A 27,314-nucleotide genomic window follows, 5' to 3' on the forward strand; every position below is an offset into this window, starting at 1 on the left:
AGGTGACTTTAGGCTAAATATTTAACCTGTCTCTGACTTTTCTCTTCTGAAAATGGGGGTCATAATGGGGCCCCTTAGTTGCTAGAAAGATTAAATGAGATACTACATGGAAAGTACTTCAGATGGGATCTGATGGGCACCAAATGCTCACGGAAAGTTATTACTGTCATCTTTCAAGAATGAGATTGCGGCTGACCCAGTTTCTTCTTTTTTTTTTTTTTTAGATTTTTTTTTTTTTTATTTATATATTCAACAGAGATAGAGACAGCCAGCGAGAGAGGGAACACAAGCAGGGGGAGTCGGAGAGGAAGAAGCAGGCTCATAGCGGAGGATCCTGATGTGGGGCTCGATCCCACAACGCCAGGATCACACCCTGAGCCGAAGGCAGACGCTTAACCGCTGTGCCACCCAGGCGCCCCTGACCCAGTCTCTTCTTTACAGTTGTCTGAAACGTCCAAATGTCCTATACTGAAAAGTAATGGCTCTCATAATCAGAATGCAAGTTTTCTGGAAGGGAAGGAGGGAGAAGGAAAAGACCAGAAAAGTTACCAGCTTGGTGAACTATCCCTGTGTCTGAATCACACTCAGGTCAGGAAGATATAAAAGATCCTATTTTCATGCTGAGGGCATGATACCCCAGGAGGGGGAGCAATTAGGGGCTTGTTACAGAAAACCATAAAGGGCAACCATGCTAGGAGACCCTCTGCTCTTGAACATGAAATCAAATGAGTCCTGATTCTAGCAAGAGAATGTGCTTACATAGAAACAACAACTTGACAATATGTGGCCTACTGGACTTGATCAAAACCAAATACTTAAGGGTTTCAAAGGACACCATCACAAAAATAAAAAGACAGCCTTCAGAATAGGAGAAAATACTTGCAAATCATATATCCCATTAGAGACTTTGATCTAGAATGTACAAAAAAACGCTTTCAACTCAACAACAAAAAGAAACATATTTAAAGGGGGCAAAGGACACTGGAGAGAAGGAGCTACCCGAGTAGCCCATAAGCACATGAAAAAGATATTCAGCATCCTGAGCCATCAAGGAAGCTGCAGATGAAAACCGCAAGGGAGAGTCTACTCCACACTCACTAGGATGGGCCAGGGTCAAAAGGAAAGACAGGAACCCATGTTGGCAAAGGAGGAGGGAAACTGGAACCCTTACGCATCGTTGCCGGGGCTGCAAAATGATGTGGCCACTACAGGGAGCAGTGTGGCGGTTTCGAGAAGCTCAAACGCGGAGTTAACATAGGACCCAGCAACTCCACTCCTCAAGATACACCAAGAGACATGAAGACGTGTGTCCACCCAAACACTTGTGCACAAATGATCACAACAGCATTATCCATATTAGTAAAAAAAAAAAAAAAAAAAAAAAAAAAAAAAGAACAATCCGAATGTCCACCAACTGATCAATGGATTAATAAAATGTAGTATTATTCATGCAATGGAATATGAGTTATCCATAAAAAGACCTGGGGGATTGGTACACGCCACTACGTGGAGGAATCTGGAAAACCAATGCTAAGTGAAAGCAGCCAGACACAAATGTCACATATTGTACATTTCCACTTGTATGAAATGTCCAGAATAGGCAGATCCAGACAGTTAGCAGGGTTGGTGGTTGCCAGGGGCTTGGGGGAGGGCAGGAGTCCAGAAGAATACGGGATGGAGTGCTTCCTTTAAGGGGGGTGAAAATGTTCTCAAATGATTGTGCTAATGGTTGCAGAACTCTGTGAATATACTAGAAAGAAACACTGAACTGTGTATGTTAAATGAGCAATTGTATGGTATGTGGACTGTAACTTAATAAAGCTGGTATTTTTTAGAAAAGGGAAGGTGTGGTTTAAGTGAGACCTTGAGCCCTTATGCACTGGCCATCTAAACACGATCTCTTTCTCTTTGCTTATTTGGGATATAGCTGAGGTCCAAGAGTATCTGTTCTGGAGGGAAGCAAGTCCTACACACATCTGAAAACGCGTTTCCCTAGTGGCACAGTATCCTCCTGGTTCGTGTCTGCTGACAGGGCTCCCTCGGGGAACCCCACTCCCCAGCACATGGAAAACGGGCACAGCATCTCTCTGTGTGTCTGGCCGCCTCTGCCTGGGGTTTACCTCATCTGGGCTGGACGCCTGGTACACGCGGCACGAGTCTTCATACTGCTTCTCGGCCTCGGCCTGGTCGGTCACACCATTGGACTCGTACACAGGAGTCACGTTGTGGCAGAGCGCAATGGCCTTCACAGCCTCGTGCACACGGCTGCTCATGGTCCGCCGGACTTTGGTGGTGAGCGTGGGGCCCTTCTGAGCAGGTGGGTCCTGGGATTGCTACATGAAAGGGAAAAAACAAGATGACTGAAGACATGGAAGGGTCTAGAATGTGTAGAAGAAGCGCCATGTGGAGATACTGATTTTCTTTCCATGGCGTTATTACACAGCTCTTAGGTCCAACTACACTGACACGGCAATAAATGGCATGTAATTGTTAGGGACTCAATCATTTACAATTGGGAAAAAACCAAACAAATAAATGCAAAACAGAGAAAAACACGACAATGCCGTGAATGTGGGTGAGTCTACCTTTGAACATGTGAATATGTCCTCCTCCTCTGGGTGGTATCAGGGGCCTCTGACAGAGTGAGACCCCCACTACATGGCAAGTGAGACTGCTGTGGAGGCCAAGGCCTCTCAAGCTAGCATGACTGACACTTGGGGAGGATAATCCTCTGTTGCAGGGGCTGCCCTGCGCTCAGTCTTCAGTAAAACTCGGATGCCCTCCCATGGCCCATGGGGCCTACCCGCCCAGCCCCTGCCCACCTCTGCAGCCTCCCTTCAGGTCCTGTTCCTCCTCCTCCTCTCTGCTCCAGCCACACTGGCCCTTCTGTTCTTTGAATACTGCCAAGCTCCCTCCTGCCTCAGGGCCTTTGCACCTGCCTTGCCCTCTGCCTGGAACATCATTTCCCAGATCTCAGCAGGGCTGGCTCACTCTGTCTCATCACTGAGGTCTCAACTCAAATGTTACAGACTCAAAGAGGCCCTCCCTGAGTCCCCCAGTTCAGGGTGCCCTGCTTGTCTCCCCCACCAGAAGTCATGCTCCCACATTGCAATGTGTTCAGTCTAAAACGGGCTCGTTCGCCTGAGGATTCTCCTGTTAAGCCCTGAGAACAGAACTTGTCCGTGTGTGTTACTCATCACTGCAAGCCTAGTACGCAGGGCAGTGCCTGGCACGCATCGATATTTGCTGAACAGATGAACAAATTAACAACTCAGGATCCCTAAGGTGACGGTGGGGCATCCTCCCCTGACATGACTGTTTCTCTATTTCCAGGAGGAAAGAAGTATCAAATTGACCAACATCCCTTCCAGGTTCTAAATCACAGTTGTGGACAAAAGGAACCCCTGCAAAGGTCTTCCTCCACAGCTAACGGAGTCCCGGAAGTTCGAGAAGTCTCTGGACTTACTGGATGCTGCGTTCCATTAGAAACATATTTTATCCTACAGAAGAGAAGCAATCCAATCCCGCAGAATGAAATGCGTTTTATACCCGTGAACACATGGTTGCCCAAACAGAGAACAGATGCATCATGAGAAATAAGAAAATGACTTTCATTTAATTTTTTAATACTATTTTTAGCAGTGGCATTAGCCTCCCCAGGTAATTAGACAATTACTAAATTATTCTGGTCATGCAGGCACACATACTGCTCCGGCTTCCTGCTCCGTTAACCTCTGGTGTCAAGAGGACACGAGTTTCACTTCCAGGCCAAAGGGCACGGCATGGTTACGGTAATTAGAGCAATGAATCAGAACTACAGTTTAAATGAATCATTATTTGCCAAGTGCTTTTAATTATAAAGAATTTAACTCTAAAATTATAACAAGGACTGAAGATTTACAGAAAGGTTCTCTCCGCTGGAAAGACTACATCCAGAACATCCTCTCTCAGCTCTGTAATTTATGTTCTAGCCACGGCCACGTGTCTTCGTTTTGCCCACATTGCTCGGCACCTGGACCAAATTATTATTTAACATTAGGGGCAATAACAAGACCTCTGACAACGTCCTCGCTTTGGCCGGCAAGTTTCAGTAACAGTGGGTTTGAAGGAAAGGACAAGCGATCCTTCGCAAACCTTTGATTTGCATAAGCTATCTGATTTCACGTCTCCAGAGAAACCTCCACTAGTATTTCAAACGGGGGATAACACTGAACTTTGGGGCTTTGTACGCCAGGTGAAACCAGTCGAGAGCAAGGCAAAGAGAGAGAAACACAGTAGCCCCAGATTTTTTGCGAAGACCTCACTTCCAGACCAGGGAACTAGCTGACATCAAATCAGAAGACGGAGGTGATTAACCCCAACCAACACCACGGGCCATGGGTGTTATGTCTCCCCGTTCGTTTATTTCTCTCTCAAATTAATACTTATCCCCCTTTCCAACCAAAGACGTTTCAGGGAGGAGGAATTAAAATCGTGGAGTCTGAAACGTTCTTTTAATTCTCAAAGGAAAGGCGCGTACACACACCAAACCCACATCCACGCTGAAGGTGCTGGTAATTACCAGGGGCTCGGCCAGCGTCAGGAGGAGGGCGCAGTCTTCAAACATCCTCACATTCCCCATATGGAAGAGTTTCACATCGTACAGTGTTTATCCGCAGCCTCCTCCCCATAGGCCTTGAACCTACGCACATTTCTCCTTACTTAAAAAATACCAGGGGAAAACAAAAACAGATGTGGTATCCGCAGAGGCAGGTTACAGCTCCTTCTGCCCTGGGGAGAAACCATGGGTCCCCTTGTGCAAGGGGGGACAAAAGAGCTCCACACGAGGTCAGGAGCTAGAAGAGGAAATCAAGGCCTCCACGTACAAAGGCCCCTGACGTGGGCCCTTGGGTGGCCACCTCACACCATATAACGAACCCTTCAGGGTCATTCTCCACGTCCCAGCCAACACGTGAGACACAGAGGTGAAAATGAACACGAGACCACCATGCCTCCCTAGCGATCCACGGCAGGGGCCCTTCCCAACAAGAACCCCAGTCGGTATTAAAGAAAAGACTAATACAAAAATTAAACGTTGATTCCCCACGAATACCCGTTTTCTTTCTAAATGCAATTAAAACGTCACCACTTAGGAACGTTCATAATAATGGACACTGGGAATGGGTTGCAACTGGTAGAAATACATTTACGCCAAAGAGGAAGAATTCCTGTTTCGGAAGTCCCACTTTGCCCCCCAAATAAAGCTCAAAGCGGATAGCTCATTAACCTCAAAGGGTCACCCCTACTGCGACAAGCTCAGAGCCTCTACTTGCAAATGAGTCAACTGAGCTATGCGACGATTAAGTGACTAAATAAACTCAATGTTTCCTACCTCACAGACATCTTCCAGCATGACACAGCAACAAACTTCAATTTCTTGAAACCGAACCCCATATAACCCAGGGTTTTGCCCCCCATCGGGCAGTGTCCGGAGGTATTTCTGGTTATCGTAACTGAGGCGGGGGGGCACCGCAGGCATCCAGATGGGAGAAGGCAAGGACAGGACTAAACACTCGACGATGGACCGCAGCGCCCACACAACAAAGTAGGATCCAGCCCGCGATGTCCCTCGGCCAAGGCTGAGAACTGGGGTATAAAGTCCCTGACACCATAAACCCAGGCCTGGGGTGAGCGAGGTGAGCCTTCCCAGTGCTGGTACCCTGTTGCCTTCAGATTTCAGAAGTGTGTTCATGACGGAGTTTTACACTGAATTTTTAAAATATTGCATTACAATCTGATTTATCTTGATCACCGTGCTGTGGGTTGCTGTGGGAGGTTTTTTTGGCATCTCATTAAGTTTTGCTCCCTAGGTGCGTACCTCAGTCTCCTTACCCTAGTCCTGGCCCTGTTATAAAACCATTGCTGGGGGCGCCTGGGTGGCGCAGTTGTTAAGCGTCTGCCTTCGGCTCAGGGCGTGATCCCGGCGTTCTGGGATCGAGCCCCACATCAGGCTTCTCTGCTAGGAGCCTGCTTCTTCCTCTCCCACTCCCCCTGCTTGTGTTCCCTCTCTCGCTCGCTGTCTCTCTCTGTTCAATAAATAAAATCTTTAAAAAAGAAAAAAAAACCATTGCTGGGGGGACGGGTCAGGTAGCTCAGTTGGTTAAGTGTCTGCCTTCATCTCAGGTCGTGATCTCGGGGTCCTGGGATCGAGTCCTGCATTGGGCTCCCTGCTCAGCGGGGAGCCTGCTTCTCCCTCTGCCTCTCCCCTGCTTGTGTGCTTTCTGTGTCTTTCTCAAAAAAATAAATTCTTTTAAAAAACAAAAAATAAAACCATTAAAAATGATTGTCATCAATGACATGAGTGAAAAAAAGGAAGTTTGACAGCAAGAGTCTAACAGTGGTTCTTCGCCGGAAATGCTTCTTGGAATAACCAATAGAGATTTTAAGAAATATATGTTTGGACCCCCTATACCTAAAGAATGTAGTAAGGCCAAGGTGTATGTGCGTGTGTGTGTGTGTGTGTGCGCGCATGTGTGTGTCAAAACACTTGTCTCAAAACATTATGATCACATAATACACTGGGGAAAAATTCCCGCGTACCCTCCATATGTATATTTAACTTTGTATAAATACAAAGTATTTATACTTTGTGCCTTACAAAACAACAAAAGATGAATTCTAGAAATGACAGAATAAAAAGGAAAAACAGCATTTTTCACAGAATGGGCCAAAGCCTTCAGGGTAAGGGGCACTGAGCATTACAGATTTGAAATGACATTTCAAATGGTCACATGTGTCATTCCATCACAAAGGGGAATGAAGCGCGGACGCATGTCACCACGTGGAGGAACCTCAAAGCCATTATGCTAAGTTTCCAAAAGAAGCCAGGTGCAAAAGGCACTGCAAGATTCCGTTTATATGAAATGTCTAAAACAGGCAAACCTACAGACACAGAAAGTAGACTGGCGGCTGCCAGGGGCTGAGGGAATAAGGAGTAGGGGTGGGAGTCTAAGAGATCTGGGGTTTCGGGGCGGGCGCCTGGGTGGCTCAGTTGTTGGGCGTCTGCCTTCGGCTCAGGGCGTGATCCCTGGGTCCTGGGATCAAGCCCCGTGTCAGGCTCCTCCGCTGGGAGCCTGCTTCTCCCTCTCCCACTCCCCCTGCTTGTGTTCCCTCTCTCGCTGGCTGTGTCTCTGTCAAATAAATAAATAAAATCTTTAAAAAAAAAAAAAAGAGATCTGGGGTTTCTTTCTAGGGTGATGAAAATGTTCAGAAATCTGATAGTGTCAACGCTTGCACGGTGCTGAGAATATAAGAAAAAACACTGACTTGTACACGTTAAAAGAGCAAACATTACCCTTGTAAATTTATCTCAATTTTTTTTTTTTTAAAGATTTTATTTATTTATGTGACAGAGAGACAGCCAGCGAGAGAGGGAACAGAGCAGGCGAGTGAGAGAGGAAGAAGCAGGCTCCCAGCAGAGGAGCCCGATGTGGGACTCGATCCCAGAACGCCGGGATCACGCCCTGAGCCGAAGGCAGACGCTTTAACGACTGCACCACCCAGGCGCCCCATCTCAATTTTTAAAAAATTTTTTAGGTTTATTGATTTGAGAGACAGCGCACCCGTGTGCTAGAGGGAGGGGCAGAGGAAGAGAGAAACTTCAGTAGACTCCGTGCTAAGTGTGGAGCCCCACGCAGGACTCGATATGGGGCCCAAGCTCACGACCCCGAGATCACAACCCAAGCCAAAACCAAGAGTCGGATGCTTAACCGACTGCACCACCCAGACCTCCCAGTAGCTCAATTTTTTAAAGGTATTAATAAAGAAGCCAAAGGAAAAATCATCCTATCTCCTCAGCGTATCACGGTTTTTTTCTCAAAGTGTGTTGGACATTTTCTTACGGTTTACTTGGGTTTATATTAATAATCTGGAGTCTTCCTACAGAAATCTTTCAAAGCCACTTTTTATAAGGTTAATTTAAATGACATCCCTCAAACGGGTCAGGCGGTCACTCATCTCCTGCAATCTACATTTCCGTGCCCTGAAAATCAACCCCCACAGAACCCTGACTCCTGCAACTCCTTCCACAGGGACACCTCAAGGACCGGCCCTGACCGACGCCCGTCTGACATACGGACTGAGGGTCCCTGGCTCGATCTCAATGTTATCGATATTTAAGATGGAAAATTTTGCTTTAAATTTAAAGAAGCAAATGCAGAGCGAACAGATGCCCTCATCTTTTCTTCCGTCTCTCCAACGGGTCATCCTGCAAACTCCGTCCTGGAGTCCGTAGATTGAGACCCTGGTTCTCTGGAAAACAGGGCAAACCCCAGGTTCACGGCAGCTGTTCTCAAATGCCGCTGTACTTGGGAATCACCCGGCCCACCTGTTAGAACTGTAGGTCTAGAGTCCGACTGTCCCAAGGGATCTGACCCAGGAGTTCCACACAGCGGACTTCATGAAACACCGGCATAAAATCCCATTATTAAACTGTGAAGTCGAGTGAATGACTGTAAGGAGCTCAGGGGAATCTTTCTGGGGTTGTGGTCATGGTTCCACAGCTCTGCAAATTTTCTAAAAAAATCGACTTGGACACTTAACAGAGCCGAATTTTATGGTAGGTAAACTACACCTCCATAAAGCTGTTTTAAAAACCCAGGAAAGCCTTAGAAAGCCTTATCACAAAGGTATTCATGTGTTCACTGCACGATTTTTAGATGTCGTGAGAGAACGCACTCACCTCCCCGGGGTGAGCGGATACTGAGACTCTGAGCTCACACCAGCCTGGAGACGACCTAACCCTGTAACACTATTTTAAATCCAAGGCCAGGATGGGTAAATGAATTTATGAGCTTCCGCTAAGGAAGGGGGATGGGGTAGTGTTCACGGTAAGAAATGCCATTTTCTGACTTTTAACACTTTACAAAGAGTGTTATCTGTGCTAAGGCAAAAATGGACCGTAAAAGCTGAACTGTGCAAATATCCTGAGAAGGACTGGTTTCTGTAAATACCACACGCTCTTAAAAACACCATCCAAATGGGCAAGGGGGTGTCTCCCGCCGGGGGGCGGGGGGGCCACACCACGACTGTGAAGCTGGCCGGTACAATATCAGCGGGCCAGCAGTGTGAGAAGAGGGCTGGAGGGAGGGGGGTTCAGCCAGGCACTGGTGAGCGTGACAACCCACACAGTGGACCCCCCTGGGTGGGGCCCGGAAGGCATTTGGGGTCAAGGGTTCAGAGTGAAGAGTCTGTTCCAAGACACAGCAACAAGGCAGCTCACCCTGCCCTAAGTGCCAAAGGAGAGAGCAGAGGAGAGGGTGAAGGACAGGAGGGATGGGTTGGGGACGCAGGCCATGCCTGGAGCACAACGAAGTCTCAGCCGCAAGACGGAGTTGACAGTTCAAGGGGGACCCCGTGCTCCCAGGAGAAGCAAGGAAACTGTGCGGGGCAGGGCGGGAGGTGGGGAGGTGTGTAGACCGCCAGGCAAGGGAGAGTGTAGTTTGGGCCTAATGAGTGAGAAGAGATGAAGACAAAAGGCCGAACACATGATCAGGTGGGAGCAGACATCACCAAGGCCTGGGACTGAAGGCTGAAGGCGGGTAGGGATGCGGAAGGAAGGGGCGTTTCTCAAACCCTGCAGGGAGCAGTGGGAAGGTGGGGGTGGCACTTACTAAGACGAGAACCTCTGGAAGAGAAGCCGGTGTGGTGGGTGGGGGAAGAAGCTCAGGCCAGTAGGTACACTGTCCTTAGGATCCATAAGCAGCCATGCCAAGCATGCAGGTGTCTTCCGGTCTAAAGCTCCATGTGGGGGCCGCAGACAGAGACGGGAGCTACTGGGCCTGCAGGGCGATGGAAGCTGGGGGAGGAGGGGCCCGCCTAGAGAGGGACACACGGGGGCCAGTACGGAGCTGCAGGGGCACCAATGCCACAGAGGAAGGTGGGTCAGAGAGAGGGACAGGGCACTGGACGTGGTTTTTCCCTCCTGTCCAACTAAGTCCTCATGAGTTTTTAAGAGTCCGAAAGTACATCTTTGAAAACAGTCCAAGGATTCATCTGGAGACAAGCCACAAATGCCCACTCAGGGAGCCTAGAAGAATTATAGGGGTTTCGCTCGCAGGGATCAAATTAACTGTCTTCCATTTAAAATTCACTCCAACCTCCAAATGGTAGCCCCTGCTCTGCCACTTTCAGGAGGTAACCTTAGAAATCCAGGCGTGCCTACCAGCGAACGTTCCAGAAAACTCAGTGTCCAATGTAACCGTGGCACGGATCATTCAAGAGTTCCACCTCTACCCCGTATTGGGAAATACTTCCTTCGCATTTCTAACTGTCCTTCTGACAACAAACTCATTATCTATTTTGACAAATTTAAGCAAACCCTGGTCTCTTTATTCTCATCTCCAGACAAGTGCCACAACGTGCAACTGGTCCGTCAGCCCCGATGTGTCTCAGAATCGCCAAAGGATCTGTCCGTGTGCCATCTTACTTTTGGAACACAGAAGCCCAGCTCTCCCCTAATCTTACTGAAGCAGAATCCCCTGGGTATGAGGCCCACGTCGACGTCCTTCCTTTTGTTTTTATTCCATTTTGTTTTTAAAACATCACTAGAGATTCTGAGTAGCCAAGGTAGGGACCCACGGGTGTAACTTTTTAGGAATATTGGGACACCTTCCAGTAATGTCTTTCTCTGAAAAAGGATTGATTTTGAAAAACCTTGTGGAAACAAATGTGGGAACAGAGACGTTGTAGGTCGCCTCTGATAACTTCATCCCTCCCACGTGATGGCGGGGTTGAACACAGATGAGAAACTGAAGCTCATCAGGGACGGCCTGTCATGAGCAGATCACTCATCACTGCTGCTTTGGCTCCAACCAGGGAAGGAAGCAAAACTAACCAGTAGGCTCGCGAAGCTATTTCGGGCAGTAGTTATTGGCAAGCGAGTTTCTCTTAGGTTTTTCCCAGTATCCATAAGCATTTCAGTAAAGCAGCGTAACTCGGAATGAGGAAGATCTGGGGGGTGGAGGGCTTTCAACTGCAATTTTATTCAAAACGTAAAGGACTGATGGCTGCCCGGGTTTGGAAGGGGAGGTGGTTCGGGAGCAACAGGGAATGACGGCTAATGGGTATGGGGTCTCTTTTTTGGGGTGATGAAGACAAAACTGATTGTGGTTAACAGTTACACAACTCTGTGAATACACCAGAGACCACTGAAGCGTACCCTTGAAATGGGTGAATTGTACAGTATTAGGAATAATACCTCAATACAGGTGCTAATAAGGCAAAATAACGGTTTCGGGTATCAGAACAGAAGGAATTACCTGGGTATAAATGCTAAATATGTGGCTCTGGACTTCATCCATGGAGTCGAGGCCATAGGCCACGGTGCCTAGATGGAGCCGTTTGAAAACCATCTCGTTCTGGGTAAGAGTTCCTGCAACACAAGACAGATGAGTAACTCTGCTTCCATCCTGCAGCTTCTAGTAACAGGAAGGACAGCTGCCGTTTTCCAAGCGTTTGCTACCCTACGTCGTTCTCTGGTTTCAGCACTGCCCCTGCCGCGGAAATGTCTGCGGTGTTTAGTCGGCTTGCCCAGAATCAAACTTCTTTTCTTTTGAAAATGGCATCCTGGGTTTCCATGGGGGAAATGACCACCCTCATTCCCTGGGACGGTCTGGAGGGAGGGTCCGTCAGGGCACCTGACTCATTCCATCAGCTGAGACGGGGGCACATGACTTACACGAGTTTCTGTCTGGAAGGAATCTGAACCTTGAGCAGACAGACGCACGGACAGAAGATGAACAGAGCCTGGCTCACCCCAATGAGGGAGTCCTACAGAGACGATCCCAGGAGTTCCAGTGCTGACACACCCAGAAATTTTCTGGTTCTGTTCCTTCCTGAAACCTAATTTTTCTCTGATGTGTTGAGCCACCCCAGATCTTTGCAACAGACTCACTTTTAACTCGTGGTCCCTAAGTGGTAGAGAGGAAGCTTCACCCCAGGTGTCCCCACTCCCCATCCTTGCTCTTAGCCACTCTGATGGTAAACTGTGGAGCAGCGTGTTGGGGTGCAGTGATGAGGCCTCAAAGCCTGCTTCTGTCACCCTGTGCTCTTGACAAGGCAGTCAACCTCCCCATGCCTCATTTCCTCAACTGGAAAATGGGGATAAAAATGCATACCTCACAAGATGAGGTTGAGGGTTAACTAAACAACCCTCTATGAACACCCAGAAACGTGTTCTACACAGAATCAGTACCGTGTAAGGCTTTGTCTATGAACACCCAGAAACGTGTTCTACACAGAATCAGTACCGTGTAAGGCTTTGTCTATGAACACCCAGAAACGTGTTCTACACAGAATCAGTACCGTGTAAGGCTTTGTCTATGAACACCCAGAAACGTGTTCTACACAGAATCAGTACCGTGTAAGGCTTTGTCTATGAACACCCAGAAACGTGTTCTACACAGAATCAGTACCGTGTAAGGCTTTGTCTATGAACACCCAGAAACGTGTTCTACACAGAATCAGTACCGTGTAAGGCTTTGTCTATGAACACCCAGAAACGTGTTCTACACAGAATCAGTACCGTGTAAGGCTTTGTCTATGAACACCCAGAAACGTGTTCTACACAGAATCAGTACCGTGTAAGGCTTTGTCTATGAACACCCAGGAACGTGTTCTACACATAATCAGTACCGTGTAAGGCTTTGCGGCCTGATGGTGATGACGATCGTCACCAGCATCATTACCGAAGGATCAGCGTTCATCAAAAGGTGAAGAGGACAAAACAGCAGCAAGCATCCATCTCTAACGTCTCCAGAAAGAGAATCTGAGCACCTCCTCTCACCGTGAAGCCTGGGAAGGCCAAGGAAAGAGCTCACCTGTCTTGTCCGTGAGTAAATAAGAAATCCTCCCCAGCTGCTCAGGGATGGTGCTGGAACGAACCACAGTCCCGGGGATTTTCGAGTCCCTCCGAATCACCCAGCTGTACACAATCTTGCCCATGTCCAGGTTCACACGCAGGCTGGTCGGAAAACCAGAGCAAACAGGTTAACAGGATGTCCGCGAGGCTCCTTGGGTCTCTGCAGACGGCGAGGATTCTAAAACACATTGGCTGGGCTGTGACATTTGGAAACCCTCCCTGTAGCCACACAGCCCTGTGGCTGGATACACAGATCTCCCAAGACTCAACTCAGACTCTGTATCAGACTCTCAGCTCGCTGAACAAATCATCACTTCCACGAAGCTATTCTGTTTTGGACTAAAATAAAACAACAGAAGTTTAAAATGCTCTTAAAATACTGAAAAGGGGGGTGCCTTGGGTGGCTCAGTTGGTTAAGTCTCCCTTCAGGTCAGGTCATGATCCCAGGGTCCTGGGCTCAAACCCTACATCAGATCAGCGGGGAGTCTGTTTCTCCCTCTTCCTCTCCCCCTGCCTCCCACCCCAGACTCTCTCTCTTTCTCTCTCTCTCTAATAAATAAATAAAATCTTTTTTAAAATAAAAAATAAAATGCTGAAAAAGTAGTTGTCTTAGTCTTACTTTTTTTTTCCTATTACTGGTCCTCTGAGCTAATCTATTTCAATAACATTTTTGTAATTGTAGCAAAATACACGTAACGAATTTCCATTGAAACCATTAAGGGGCACCTGGGTGGCTCAGTTGGTTAAGCTTCCAACTCTTGGTTTTGGCCTAGGTTGTGATCTCAGGGTCCTGGGAACCAGCCCCGCGTCAGGATCCCCGTTCAGCAGGGAGTCTGCTCCTCTCTCCCTGTGTCCCTCCCACCCCCCCGCACTCTCCTTTCTGTCTCTCTGAACTTGACTGCTCTAGGACCTCACATGAGAAGACTCCTACATTTGTCCTTCTGGGACCAGCTGATGTCACTCAGCGTAACGTCTTCAGGGCTCATCCCCGGTGTACTGTGTGGCTGAATTCCATTCCTTTTTAAGGCTGAATAATATTCCATTATATATACTCTATTCATCTTGAAATATTATGTTATTGCAAAAAAATAAAATAAAAAGGAATTGTCAACTTCGTTCATACTCCTACATATTAACCAAACTGCCTACTGTTTTACGGGCTGCCCTGGGCCATAGGAAGATTCAACTCACTAATTTTCAATCATGTTGTAGACAGAACTTTAAAGATTACAACTTCACTTCACGTTACACCACTAACACTTTTGCTGGTGATAAAGCAGATGTAATTATTTCTTGGAACCATGATCCAGACCACACTGGCTAGGGGTTCAATCCCCCCTGTCCTAGGGACACTGCAGTGCCAAAACTACAATCCCAATCTTCAGGAAAACATGAATTCTAGCTGGGATGATAGAAACACCCCAAAGAGCAAGACAAATTATAAGGCAACATATTGAGCTTAAGATAGAGATTATAAGCACTAGAAGTTTCAGGGGGAAAAAAATTATTTATTTTAATAATGATTTCCTAAACATCAATTATGGGGGAAAGTAGAAACAAGTCCCCAACACCACAGAGCTAAATAGTTAAACCTAGACTATATAATAGGGCAGTTCTAAAACACATCGGGGTACAGTAACCAGTATATCTGATGGGAAAGCTATTTGCAACACACTGCTCTGTGCAGAGAAAAAAAAAGGTAGATTTTATGTAGGGCAGAAAGAATTCCCCCTTTAAAACAGAAAGGCTAGAAAAAATATATGCCAAAATATTAAGAGCACCCATCACTTAGTTGGGAGATTAGAGGTGATTTCGCCACTGTGAATCTTTGTTTTTTCCTCCTGCGACAATTACTTGTGTCATATTTCTAAGAGCGGTGACTCGGCCTCCAGGGAAGGCAGGCGAGCAGCGGGCCTGTGCCACCGCTGCTGTTCAGTCATGGTATTTCCCTTGGAGCGCAGACTCGGGCCCCGGGTCTGTCTCAACGCAGCATCCCGGCGGCCGCCACCAACCTCCTGGGCCGGCAGGTGAGACGGGCTCCAAATGGCATCCCTCGCATGGCGCAGGCAAGGTGACATCTTCTGAGCAAAGACTAGTTCAGGACAGGTGGTTCCGGGAGGAGCTGCACGTCCCCGGCCAGCGCCACAGGGCAGGCCTCACACTCCTGACAGCTCTCCGTCATCGTGCTTCAAAGGGCGCACGAGCAAAGAGAGGAAAACGTCACGGCTCGTGCTCCGCTTACCTGATGGGAATGATGTTGGAAAACAAGAGGAGGAAGCGGATGATCTGGAGGTACCAACGGCCGGCAAAGTGCTGAAGGGCGACCATGACCAGCGACACCACCACCAGGGCACCGAAGAGGATCTTGGTGAGGCAGTTGACTTCCAGGTCGAACAGGCCGATCTGTGGGACGGCGCACAAAGGGGGGCTTGGGTTAGTTAGCTGGCGGGACCCGGAGCCCAGCCGGAGAACTGGTCCGTCCCTGAATGACGCCTGCCCCCCGGCGAGACAGTGCGACCCAGCAACCCCTGTACCTGCGGTGGAGAACACTGGGCTCCAGGGCTGGGCTTCCTAAAAGACATCCAAGGGACCTCCCAGAATTCTGAATTTTTTTTTTTTTTAACAAGAAGACTTAGGGGCACCTGGTGTCTCCGTTGGTGAAGCCTCTGCCTTCGGCTCAGGACACCATCTCAGGGTCCTGGGATCGAGTCCTGCATTGGGCTCCCTGCTCGGCGGGGAGTCTGCTTCTCCCTCTCACTCTGCCCCTACTCCCTACCCCCCCACTCATGCTCGCTCTCTCCCAAATAAATAGAATCTTAAAACAACAAAAAAAGAACGATCGAGAAGACTTAGACTTGGAAACACAGAAGCAGGTCACTGCCGCATTTGGTGCTGTGCGCAGCGTGACCTGGGCCATCCTCCGCTGCGGTCTGTACACGCGCTCGGTCCCCTCACTCCTGCAACCGCACCAACACGGATTCGCTGGTGGGACCTGATGTGTGCTACACTCATGAGCACGATTTTCATTATGACATATTTATTTTAACGTGTCTGCAAACAAATGTAACAAGCACACCAAAGCTGTAACTTCACAGAAACATGGCCCAGGGTAAGGCCGAAACATCGAACAAACAGCACTCTGGTCATAAGGATGGTCGTGACGATGGGCGGCGATGACCGGAGGTTGGGAAACACAGTGTTCATTCACAGTGTTGACAAAGGAAATCATTCTGCAGTTTCTGGCTAAGTCTTAAAATCTGGAGGAGGGGTGGGGCTGGGAGGGCGGGTCGTGGTGTGAAACGGGGGAGTGAGAACGGGGGCCGCCAAGGAGGTCGCAGAGCTGCCCCCGCTCGCCATGCCACCGCCAGTGTCCACCGGGGGGTGAGTCTGAGCCCCCCCTTCCTCAGTGGGCAGCAGGAGAACATGGGGCTTCTCAAGGCCACTGGTCGGCTCAGACGAGCCCCCGGAAGCGCTGGGAGCACCGGGCTCCGGGCTGGGAGAGGGACCGAAGGGGTCTGTGCCTGTGAAGGATGCAGCATCTCACAGGGCACGCAGGACGTGCTCATCGGTTTGTCTGCACTTAAGAGCTTTAAATATTCTATGAATTCACACATACACATAGGAATGCATGCTTATGTGTTATACGGACGCGTGTGGAGGTACACACGTGTGCACACACCCCCACACACGTGTGCACACACCCCCACACACAAAAAGACAGTAGGTCTGTATAAACGAAATAACACTGTTAGGTGTTCCTGTCTTTAAATCTAGCTCCTCGCCCACCACAGTCATCAAACTACATCAAGTCGGAAAGTTCGGACGAGGAAGGGCACCCTCTGACCACATACACACCTTACTGCGGGGATTGGAGGTGTTCATGACACTCCGGAGTTCTCTGCCCGTGTAAAGAACAACACCCACAACAGTACCTGAAACAAGAAGAGCGCAACGCAAAGAAATGTTAACACAGACGACGATCCAGGGCCATGGGCAGCCGTTTCAACTTAGATTCAATTGCAATTAGTATATCCAGTTCCCCGTCTTCCCACCGCTTCCACCAGTTGCAAGCGCTTGGAAGTCCCAGCGAAGATACAGAGTGCTGTCATTGTTGCTGAAAGGCCTACTGCTCAGCGTGGGTCTGTGGGGTCCCCTGGGGGGCCGGGGGGTCGGGAGGTCTGTCCTTCACGCCACCGCCCTCAGAAGCTTCCAGAGGTGCTCAGAACATACCTATCTTCCTACACTATTATGAAAACTTATGAACACGCTCTTCTTAAAGCCTTCCTGCCGCTGCACCTGATTCCTTTAGATTCTGTGTCTAACTAGAATACTGGGGGGCTCTCCGTCCAGAAGACAATTCTTTCCTGAGAACTTCCCCACCCCCTCTCACCGCCCCCCCACCCCTGCTTAGCAATCTTTCTAAAGGTCAACAATTTCTAGAAGAAAGACAAAAGGCCAGTTAACATTAGAAAAGACACTCAACTTTTCGAATAATCAAAGAAATGCAAAATAAGGCACTTTTATCCCTATTGCAACAACAAAAATTCCACAGACTGATAACATCCAGTGTCTCCGCCAAGAGGGGGAGAAATGGGCCCTGTCGTAACACGCTGTTGGCTGGAGTATAAATGGGAAGAACCTAGTTTGGGGTGGAACTGGTAATATCTATTAAAAATTTACCTCTGTCTCCCCTTTTCAGTGTGTGCCACGAAAACGCTCACCACAGTGGGGAAGACAGACGATGAGGGAGGAAAGGAGAAACAGGTAGTCACGGACGGTGGCAGGTGCCATCGTGAAAATCAGGCGGAGGAACAGCCGGGAAAGGAGCTGGAGAAGACCGCTGGTTGGTACTGGGTCAGAGAAGCGGTCTCTGAGTTCAGCACTCCTAAGCAGGAGCTTGAATCCTGAGAAGGGGCCACCCGGCCAAGCTCTCAGGGAGGATGCCAGGCACACAGACAATCTGGTTTCCGCCGGAACAGTTAACAGCGCAACTCTCCCCCCTTAGAGGGAGATACAAAACTTCGGAGACCTTCAAACAGAGCTGGTCAAGGAGCCCAAGCCCAGATAGAGCGCTGGGACTACGTCTCCCCGACAAAGCCCCGGGAGGAGACACTGAAGTCCCCCCTCCAAGCTTACTGCACACAATCTGGTGTGTCTTCCAGGAAGACTCAGCAAATGGCAGGCCGGGGAGAGCTCTTTTGCTGGCTCCTTGGCGGACAGAGGGCTCTGGTGAATGCAGGCCTGTGGCCACAGCAGATGCTCAGACTAGGGGTGGCCACACGGCCGCTGCACTCGCTCCTGCACAGATGTGGTTGGTCTTGGTCACCAAGGTCCAGGGTTCAAGTGGGTCCTAATAACAAGGGCCCCTGAACAGATCCCCCACTGGCGCTGGCCAACCCTGATGCCTCCCAAGGCTGAGATGAAAATGCCTGCGCCCAAGGCCAAAACCACTTCCTTAAGAGCCAAACGCCAGCCACAGTCACCCAGAGAGAAGCCACACACACGCGTGCGCACGTGCTGCTTTGGTCTATACTGGGCTTTAAAGGTTTTGAATTCATTGCCATCTTTTAAATACAGGAACTTTCATATAAAAAATTGAGAATTCTGGCTTCTCCTGGAAAATCAGAAGATCTGGTGACACTGGGTCCATATTACCAGCAGGTGTCAAGCACGGACACTCCCTTTAACCAGGGGCAGGCTCTCAGCTCATCCTGGTCTCCGCCCAGCCCAATCCACGCCTTCAAGACCTCCTGAGCTGAGCCTCTCTGCCCCTCACTTCCTAAGCTGTCCGCTCCACTGACTCCTCTCTCGCCCTCTGCAGTGGGCAGTGGCCAGTGGACAGAACCCTCTCCATTCGGCCAGCTGGTTTCTCCAAGTCAGACTGCTGTGGTCGGGTGTCACACCAAGTTCTTCCGAACTCTCCACGACAGCACGATCCTGGGGTCAGGGCCTACTCTGTGACCCCTTTGTCCCTGACTGCGACAAGATAAATGCTACCCCCAAAAGTGAGCTTTCATAAATGTTTACAGCAGTTAGACACTGCTTCGACATTCAAGCGTGTGACCGCAGGATGAGTCCCGCTGAACGGGGTCTAGACCAGCTGGACGTTATCAAACCCGTGTGGCAAAGTGCACAGGGCGTGACTGCCTGCTGGCTGTGCCGCGGGGCCACAGACTGATTAGCTAAGGACTGGGGTAGGGGGAGGCAGCCGCACGACCAGCTGGAGAGTCTGAGAAGAACCAGGCTCAGAAACACTCAGGCCACCGGCTCTGCCAAGTCCCCAGGCCTCCCCCCATCGCTTCCCTATCTCACCCCAGTGACTCCTCAGCCTAGCAGCGCCGGGTTGGGTTGCCATGGTAACTGCGTCCTCTCCAGATTGATGCCGGCCATGGCAGCTGGGTCCTAAGCTCTGCCTGGCAAGCTTTTTGATTTTTTTAAACTTTCAAGAGATAACAGCGGATTGACCAAAACACAGGGTTAGATTATAAAGAGAAGAAAGAAGTGAAATCTCACAGAATTAAGATGACTAAGGATGGCTGTTTCTTGAGTGGAGCACCAGAAGAAAATGGCTTGCAAATAACTTCATGCTTGCATTAGAATCAGACTGCAGATGACTACTCACTGAGAAGTAGGGGAAACTCAGGCCAGCAAAGGAAACAGTAAATGTCCAGCTTCTCAGACTCACTCCAAAACCTAAGCCCACTGAAGGGCTTGGCAGGCAATGCCACTGGATCACTGGAATCAGCGCTCCCTCTCTTTCCACATCACCAGTCACAAACTTTGAAATCTTTTCTCCCATCTGCAAGATCCCAACCTGCTTTCCACTCTCTTCCTCCCAGGAGAGGCCCTCCTGGGCTGTGTGACCTTAGGCAAGTTGCTTAACCTCTCTGAGATGCCATTCTTCATTCCATTAAATCCCCATTTAATGTTTTGAGACCAAAACAAGAGAATGGCGGCAAAACACTTCGTAAATAAAAAGAGCCTGATAAATAAAAGACTCATTACTGTTCCTCTCTGAGATTAAGGCTGACGAGTCCCTCCACCTCGGCATTCCCACACGGCCATATAAATCGCTTCCCTTTGTACTGATTTCAGAGGGATTTCAGAGAGATGTCCCTGTTTCCTCCCATCTCCTCTGTAATTTGTATTAAGTTTACAGTAAACTACCAACGCCACAAGGGTGGAGACAAGGATTTTCCGGCACGCCACCGCAGCACCAGGACCTAGCAGCAGAACGTGGCAGCATTACTTAGAGACGTCCAAAGAAAGTTTTTGGGGGGGCCTGGCCGGCTCAGTCAGTAGAGCATGTGACTCTTGATCTCAGGGTCATGAGTTCGAGCCTCACATTGGGGAGGAGATTATACTTCAAATGAGATTTTTAAAATCCTATAAAAATTTTTTCAAAATATAAAAATAAAAAAATAAAAGTTTTTTGTTTGTTTATTTGTCTTTGCTGCATGGAAAGAAGGAAAGCAGGCAGGAGAGAAGAATAAATCACTGGAATAAAAACCAGACAGACACGTGAACGTGTATTTATTACTAAAATGTTAATACTGTTAAAACAAGTGCTTAGCCAAACAATTCCAAGCTATTAGGAATCAACGTAACTATTACCCTTGGGGCACCTGGGTGGTTTAGTCTGTTAAGCATCTGCCTTCGGCTCAGGTCACGATCTTGGGGTACTGAGATGGAGCCTTCCCCCCACCCCATGCATCCAGCTCCCTGCCCAGCAGGGAGCCTGCTTCTTCCCCTCCCTCTGCCCCTCCCCCCCTCCTGTTCTCTCTCTCTCTAGCTCTGCTCTCTCTCTCTCTCAAATAAATAATCTTCTTAAAAAGGTAGCTGTGGGGGGACTGGAAGGCAGCGGAAGGCCTCCGGGGGGCTGACAAAACCCTGATTCTGGATGTGAGCATTGGTGCTCTGTTTGGGATTTGCTTACTTTTCTGTATGTGTGCTATCTTTCAGTAAAAGGGGAGAAGAAGAACACCTGCCTGCAAGGAACAGCATGCCTCCCATTTACCTTACTGCCTGGTGAGGAGGTGGGCACTTCCCGGGGGCCCCTGAGCTTCCAGCTCTGCCCGTGCCACATACAGCACAACACGGGGAGTTCTATCCCCTCGTGTTCTGATCTCCGTTCACACCCCTGATTCTACCTGCTGTTCTGCATCCCAAAGTGTGCGCTTTCTCCTTTCACACACCTCCAGTCCCCGCGGGCGGGCTGGACACAGGGCCACATGCACAGATTAGGCAGAAGGGTTCGGAGCTTGGGCTGGAGCCCAGGTAAGGCCCCTCTGCCAGTAAGTTTTCCTAACGTCGCCCCATGAATTCAAGTATTTTCATATGAAACTATATAAACACTCCAAGAAACATCAGTGCATTTTTCTAATTTTTAAGCAGGTAAGATTTTCTCAGCATGTCACAAAAAACCAGAAACCATAAGGGGAAAAAAAATAGGTTTGAGGATATAAAAATTTTAAATTTTTGTGCCAAAATACGAAGGAGATCAGCTGGGAGACAGTATCTGCGTTTACGGTAAGAAACAGAAGGATAATATTCTTAGGATATAAAGAGTTCTTAGAGATCATCTTTTAAAAAATTTTTTTAAGATTTTATTTATTTATTTGAGAGAGAGAGAGAGAGTGCAGGAGCATAAGCAGGGGGGAGGGGCAAAGGGAGAAGCAGACTCCCCGCTCAGCACGGAGCCCCGTAGGGGATTAGATCCCAGGACCCTGAGATCATGATCTGAGTGGAAGACAGACACTTCACCGACTGAGCCACCCAGGTGCCCCAGAAATCATTTTTTAAAGATTTTTTATTTATTTATTCGACTGAGATAGAGACAACCAGCGAGAGAGGGAACACAAGCAGGGGGAGTGGGAGAGGAAGAAGCAGGCTCATAGCGGAGGAGCCTGATGTGGGGCTCGATCCCATAATGCCAGGATCACGCCCTGAGCCAAAGGCAGATGCTTAACCGCTGTGCCACCCAGGCGCCCCAAGAAATCATTTTTTAAATGAACCCATCAACAGAAAAAAATGGGCATCAGACATAAACTCGCGATTCACATATGCATTTTAAAAATGCAAAAAAAAAAATACAAATGAAAAGAAAACATTTTTAAAAATCCAACTTCACAAATAACTTTAAGATTTTATTTTGGGGACGCCTGGGTGGCGCAGTCAGCTAAGTATCGAACTCTTGATTTCGGCTCAGGTCATAATCTCGAGGTTGTGAGACCGAGCCCCCGCATCTGGCTCTGCACTCACTGTAGAGTCTGCTTGGGATTTTCTCTCTCTCCCTCTGCCCCTTCTCTCTCTAATAAATAAAAATCTTTTTAAAAAATTTATTTTTTTTAAGTAATCTCTGTACCCAACATGGGGCTTGAATTTACAACCCCGAGATCAAGAGTCACATTTTCCACCATCTGAGTCAGCCAGGCGCCCCCACAAATAACTTTTAAAAGGCAAATCGATAAGTTAGATATTTATTCGACGTCTATCAAATGGGCAGAAATTAAGTCAAACAGAAGACAGTGTTAGCTAGAGTGTACGTTTAGGTCAGATTATCAGAAGAAGAGGAAGTTTGCTGGGTGAACCAAAATGTAAAATGTATATGGCCTTTGCCCTAGGAATCCCGTTTCTATGGAAATGTGGATAACATCAATATTTAGAACTTCTCAAAGCACATCAAAGACAAAAACAAAAGACAAACAATATACTTTGAAAAGAGATTTGCGTCACATACAAGATGACAGTTTGATAGTCTCTCTATGAAGCATGCTTACAGGTCAATAAGAAGAAACAAAGTAGGCTGACCAAAACATTAAGAAATGTCTTATATGTAGAAAGATGTTTTCTATATTCACAATGAAATAAACAATACCATAATAACAAGATACCCCCTATGACCGGACAAGAATAGTAACGCTAAGAAACTCCCGCAGGTCAAATACCCACAAAAATCTTTTCAAAAACCAGAAATGGGAAACTCTCACAAATGAATAAGAGAAAGAGAAGAAACAGCCAGTGGGCACAAAAAGTAAGGGGCAAAGGAAGAGACCACACAGACCACAAGGAAAGCCAACCTTCCAGGACTCTAGGAAACGCATATCGAAATACATTTCTTATTTTTCTGTCAAATTATTAAAGATTAAAAGGAATAATGACTTGTTAATAAATGACTTCAAAGTGGGAGAAAAACTGGGAAGGAAGAGTAACCAGTTCTGAGAGACGTGGGTGGATACATGGCAGGGGAGAGGCTGGAGGGAAGAGGGTCTGCAGGGGCTGGTGGGTGCGGCTGTGGGCGTGGTCTCGGGTGCGGGCGTGGCCACGTTGCAGCAGGCAGTGCCTTGTGGCCCGCGCAGAACTTTAAGGACCCCTTTCTCACTTCTTTAGTCATCAGGAGGAATTGAGAGACATTCCAGATTAGGGCACAAATACAGGCAGGGAGTGGAAAAGGAAAAATGGCAGAAGACCTCAAGGGAGCCCTCATCTCTATTTGCATTAAGTGGTTCATCCGTGGAGGGTAGGCCGGCGTTTACTTGGTGCTGGTCTGTGCGGGTCATTCCCTTCCCTAGCCACGTTGTATCCCGAGCACCTGTTGTACCGAAGAGCCAGCAAGCAGCATCAAGCAGAAACAGGTTGGCAGGAGGGAAATGTGCCTGATGAGGGGAAAAGGGACCCTCCAACAGCAGAGACAGGAAGTTGCCAGGAGTGTCACTATATGTTAATAATGCATATACTATTACATAATATATGTAACATAATATAGTAACAATAGCTGCACAATCTGTTCTGCTTCGAGCAAAGTGCCTGGGTTCAAGTCCCAACTTTGCCTTTTACCTGCTGTGTGACCTTGGGCGAGTTATTTAGCCTCACTGAGCCTCAATTTCCTCATCTGCAGAATGGGGTAGCGCTGGCACCTTTCCCCTGGTTATGCTGGGAGGGGTCAGTGAAATGGGTGATGCACGTAAAGGGCTCGACGAGGTGCCGTGCAGACTGGTGGCACCCCACTGCGGTCAACCACTGCTACCGGACACACTGCTCAGCCCCTGGAGCCTCTCCTGCTCAGTTTCACCCCAGGGTTCAAAAACTAAAAGACACCCATTTCCACATCATCTCGGTGTTCTAAACACCAAGGCTCCATCTCAGACCCATGGCCCTTTCCTGTGCACGGGGCGAGGGTGGGGGGTGGCAGGACCGGCAGCACTGGCTCGGCAGCCCCCACGGACACAACTTCCGGCCAGAACATCCAGGCTGGCCCAGTTTCTGGGAGAGATTAGAATGTCAATCTCAGGTGGCAATTAAGGGCTATTCCCAGAGTGGACGCTGCCGGAAAGTTCCGCGGCCAGAGCAGCTTCTCTTAGAGACGTCCACAAGCGTCCGAGGGGCAATCAGATGTCAGTGAGAGCCCCTGGAGGGGCAGGAGCAAGTGGAAAACACCATGTGACCGACGGCTAATTTTCCCAACTGACAGATGATTATTCTAATTACACAAAAGGATTTTCTTTCCTTTTCAAATTGCTAACACATTCCTTGGGAAGGGAGCCCTTACCCGACGCAATGACAGTGCCGGCCCAGAGCGTGTTCTCTATGCTCAAGCTCTCGCTGATCGAAGGGTCGCTGTCTTCCTGGAAAGACAACAGACACACATTTATCCACTGAGGTTTTGGCAGAATCCACAGGCTGTTTCCAGCCTGTTCTTCCCAAGACAGGAAAAGAGGATGACCCCTATTTGGAAGCCCCCAGGTCAGCTAGGAGAGAAGGGCCACGCTCCTAAGCCACCGTCCTTGGCATGCTTTTCATCCCCAGGGCCATTTGTGAAAAGGCTGGTTTGTGACTGAAGAAGGACAGGCTTCCAACACTGAAGACATGTCTTACAAGGCAACAGCTAAAATGCAGAAGCAAATCAAACAGAAACAGCCCTTTGCTGGCCAGTCCTATGGCTTCTAGAGAGAGACCATGAATTTAATGTGGGTTCTATAAATCTACTGCCCCAGATTCTTCAAGTAACTGAAATCCAAATTAATTTCTATCCTGAATAGTTGGAAAATGGCTTAAAAATTGTTGACAATGCCAGCTGGGACTTGTGTGAACAGAAGAGGTCATGGATGTGTCCGAAGGGGACAGAAAGAGTACCGGCCTTCACACAACAGAGTTCACGTTAATTCTAACAATACTCGGCTCTACGCTGTTGGGTAATTCGAGCTGTTCAGAGGCCAGAAGAAAGTCCCCATTGTGCCAACCTGAGAAAGTCTATGTCAGCTTTCGAGGTGGGATTTCTTCAGGGAACCTCACCCCTACCTAGAGCAAAGCTACCCCCTGACAAAGCCCTGTCCACACTTCTCCCTAGGTCTCCATCACCAGCGCGCGCTCTCAGTAAGGCAAGATTGCACGGCTACTTACTCTGGTGAAAGTTCCCACAAAGTTGTGAATGTCGATATTTGGCTCTTCTGCGTAGACGTATGATCGAATCTGAAGGAGATCCTGTTCAACAGAGGTAACATGTTGGAGTTAAAACAAAGTCCATGATTGAAGAGATTTCGGGAGGTCCCCACGATTTTTCAGAAGCAACTCTATCTCCCAAACTGCAAGCAGGCTCTCAAAAGTACAGGGAAAAAAGAAGAAAAAATTTTCTATTAAGTTTAGGAGTCGTTCCACACGCTATCCCACGACACCCTGTGTTTCCCAAACTGGCTGACGGCCTAGGTCCCCCTTCTGCTCCATTGCAGTGGCCGAGAGTTATTCATACCAATGAAGACCCGTGCTCAGTCAACGAGTGGTTATTGGGCCCTATTCCGTGTAAAGTCCCGGAAAAGGCAGAGGTTACGTAAAAAGCAAAAAGAACACCTCTCGCCCATTAGGATGGCTACCATCAAAAGAGTACCGGCGAGGACACGGAGAAACTGGAACGCTTGTGCACTGTTGGCAGGAATGTAAAATGGTACAGCCACCATGGAAAAGAGCATGGCGGTTCCTTGAAAACTTATACACAGAATTACCGTACGATTAGCAATCCACTTGCTGGGAACTGAAAGCAGGGTCTCAAAGATATTGTACATAGAATGTTCATAGAAGGATTATTCACAATCACCGAAAGATGGCAACAAACCCACATGTCCATCGATGGATAAATGGATCAACAAAATGAAATGTATCCATACAAAGGGATATTGCCCAGCCTTACAAAGGAAGGGAATTCTGAAACAGGCTACCACATGGAGGAGCCTTCGGGCCATTACGCTAAGTGAAATACACTGGTCACAAAAGGACAAATACTGTATGATTCCCCTTAGATCACGTCCCTAGAGCAGTCAAATTCGTAGAGACAGAAAGCACACTGGTGGGTGCCAGGGGCTGGGCAATGGGGAATTGTTGTTTGATGGCTACAGAGTTTCTGTTTTGCAGGATGAAGAGCTCTGGAGATGGATGGTGGTGAGGGTTACACAACAACATGGATGTGCTTAACACCACTGAACTACACACTTAAAATGATAAAATGGTAAATCTGATGTGTATGTTACCACAGTAACAAATTGGGAAAAAAAAATTTCCCATCAGGTGATCAGGCAAATCTGGACCACAGTTCTCCTTGGCTACAGGGGCCTGGAGGGGGGTGGAGGCTACCAGCCGCCCCCACAGACAGGGCCTGAGGCCTCTACTAACTAGCTAGGAGGCCCCATGTGCAGATGTGTTTATTCTGTGGCCTCTATGTACTAATAAGAAAAGGCCTCAAGGGGCGCCTGGGTAGGCAGTCAGTTAAGCGTCCTACTCTTGATTTTGGCTCAGGTCGTGATCTCGGGGTGGTGAGATCGAGCCCCACATCGGGCCCTGTGCTCAGTGGGGAGTCTGCTTGAGTTTCTTTCTCTCTCTCTGCCCCTTCTCCCTGCTCTCTCTCTCAAACAAATAAATCTTAAAAAAAAAAAAAAAAAAAAAAAAAAAAAGCCCAGAGACACATTCAAAGTAGACAGGAGCAAAAGTTGCAGAATCAGAAATACAGTGTGATCTCATATATGTGTGAGCTCCCCCCAACAAGTTCACAGCTGTACATTTGTGGAAAGTGTGCTGGCAGAGGTCTGGGAAGATCACCACTGACTTTACGTGATCCCCAGAAAGAAGCAGGTAAGGTTTGGGGCAGAGGCCATAAGCAAGACTTTTCATTTCTTCCTCTGGGGCTTTTGATACAATTTTTTTTTTTTTTAAAACAAGAATATATTCATGTAATGCCCAGGTCATCCTTTCATACAGTTCTTTTGCTAAATGGCTACTCCCCACTCAGATCCCTCTGGCCCAGTAAGGAGGAGTTTCCTGATAATAAAGACAGTGGCATCTCCTCCTTCTCTGGACCCCAGCCCAGGCCCAGGCCAGACTGGGGGGTGGGGGTGGGGGGGTGGCAGGGTGTTTATTAAACTGAGGCATCCAA

General features: G+C 48.4%; 1 protein-coding gene across 1 annotated transcript in view; it reads right to left on the minus strand.

Annotated features, from left to right (window-relative positions):
* The window catches only part of ATP9A (ATPase phospholipid transporting 9A (putative)), a 125,725-nt gene that overhangs the window by 44,962 nt on the left and 53,449 nt on the right, over window positions 1–27,314 (minus strand). Inside the window, exons 8-14 of the mRNA XM_040638482.1 lie at window positions 25,298–25,378; window positions 24,447–24,522; window positions 16,754–16,830; window positions 15,141–15,301; window positions 12,858–13,000; window positions 11,298–11,410; window positions 2,121–2,333 (exon numbers count right to left, since the gene is read on the minus strand). Coding sequence (XP_040494416.1) covers window positions 2,121–2,333; window positions 11,298–11,410; window positions 12,858–13,000; window positions 15,141–15,301; window positions 16,754–16,830; window positions 24,447–24,522; window positions 25,298–25,378 — 864 coding nt within the window. The remainder of the gene's footprint in view (window positions 1–2,120; window positions 2,334–11,297; window positions 11,411–12,857; window positions 13,001–15,140; window positions 15,302–16,753; window positions 16,831–24,446; window positions 24,523–25,297; window positions 25,379–27,314) is intronic.

This window comes from Ursus maritimus, unplaced genomic scaffold (assembly GCF_017311325.1).
Source record: "Ursus maritimus isolate PB19 unplaced genomic scaffold, ASM1731132v1 scaffold_22, whole genome shotgun sequence".
In the NCBI taxonomy this organism is placed as follows: domain Eukaryota; kingdom Metazoa; phylum Chordata; class Mammalia; order Carnivora; family Ursidae; genus Ursus; species Ursus maritimus.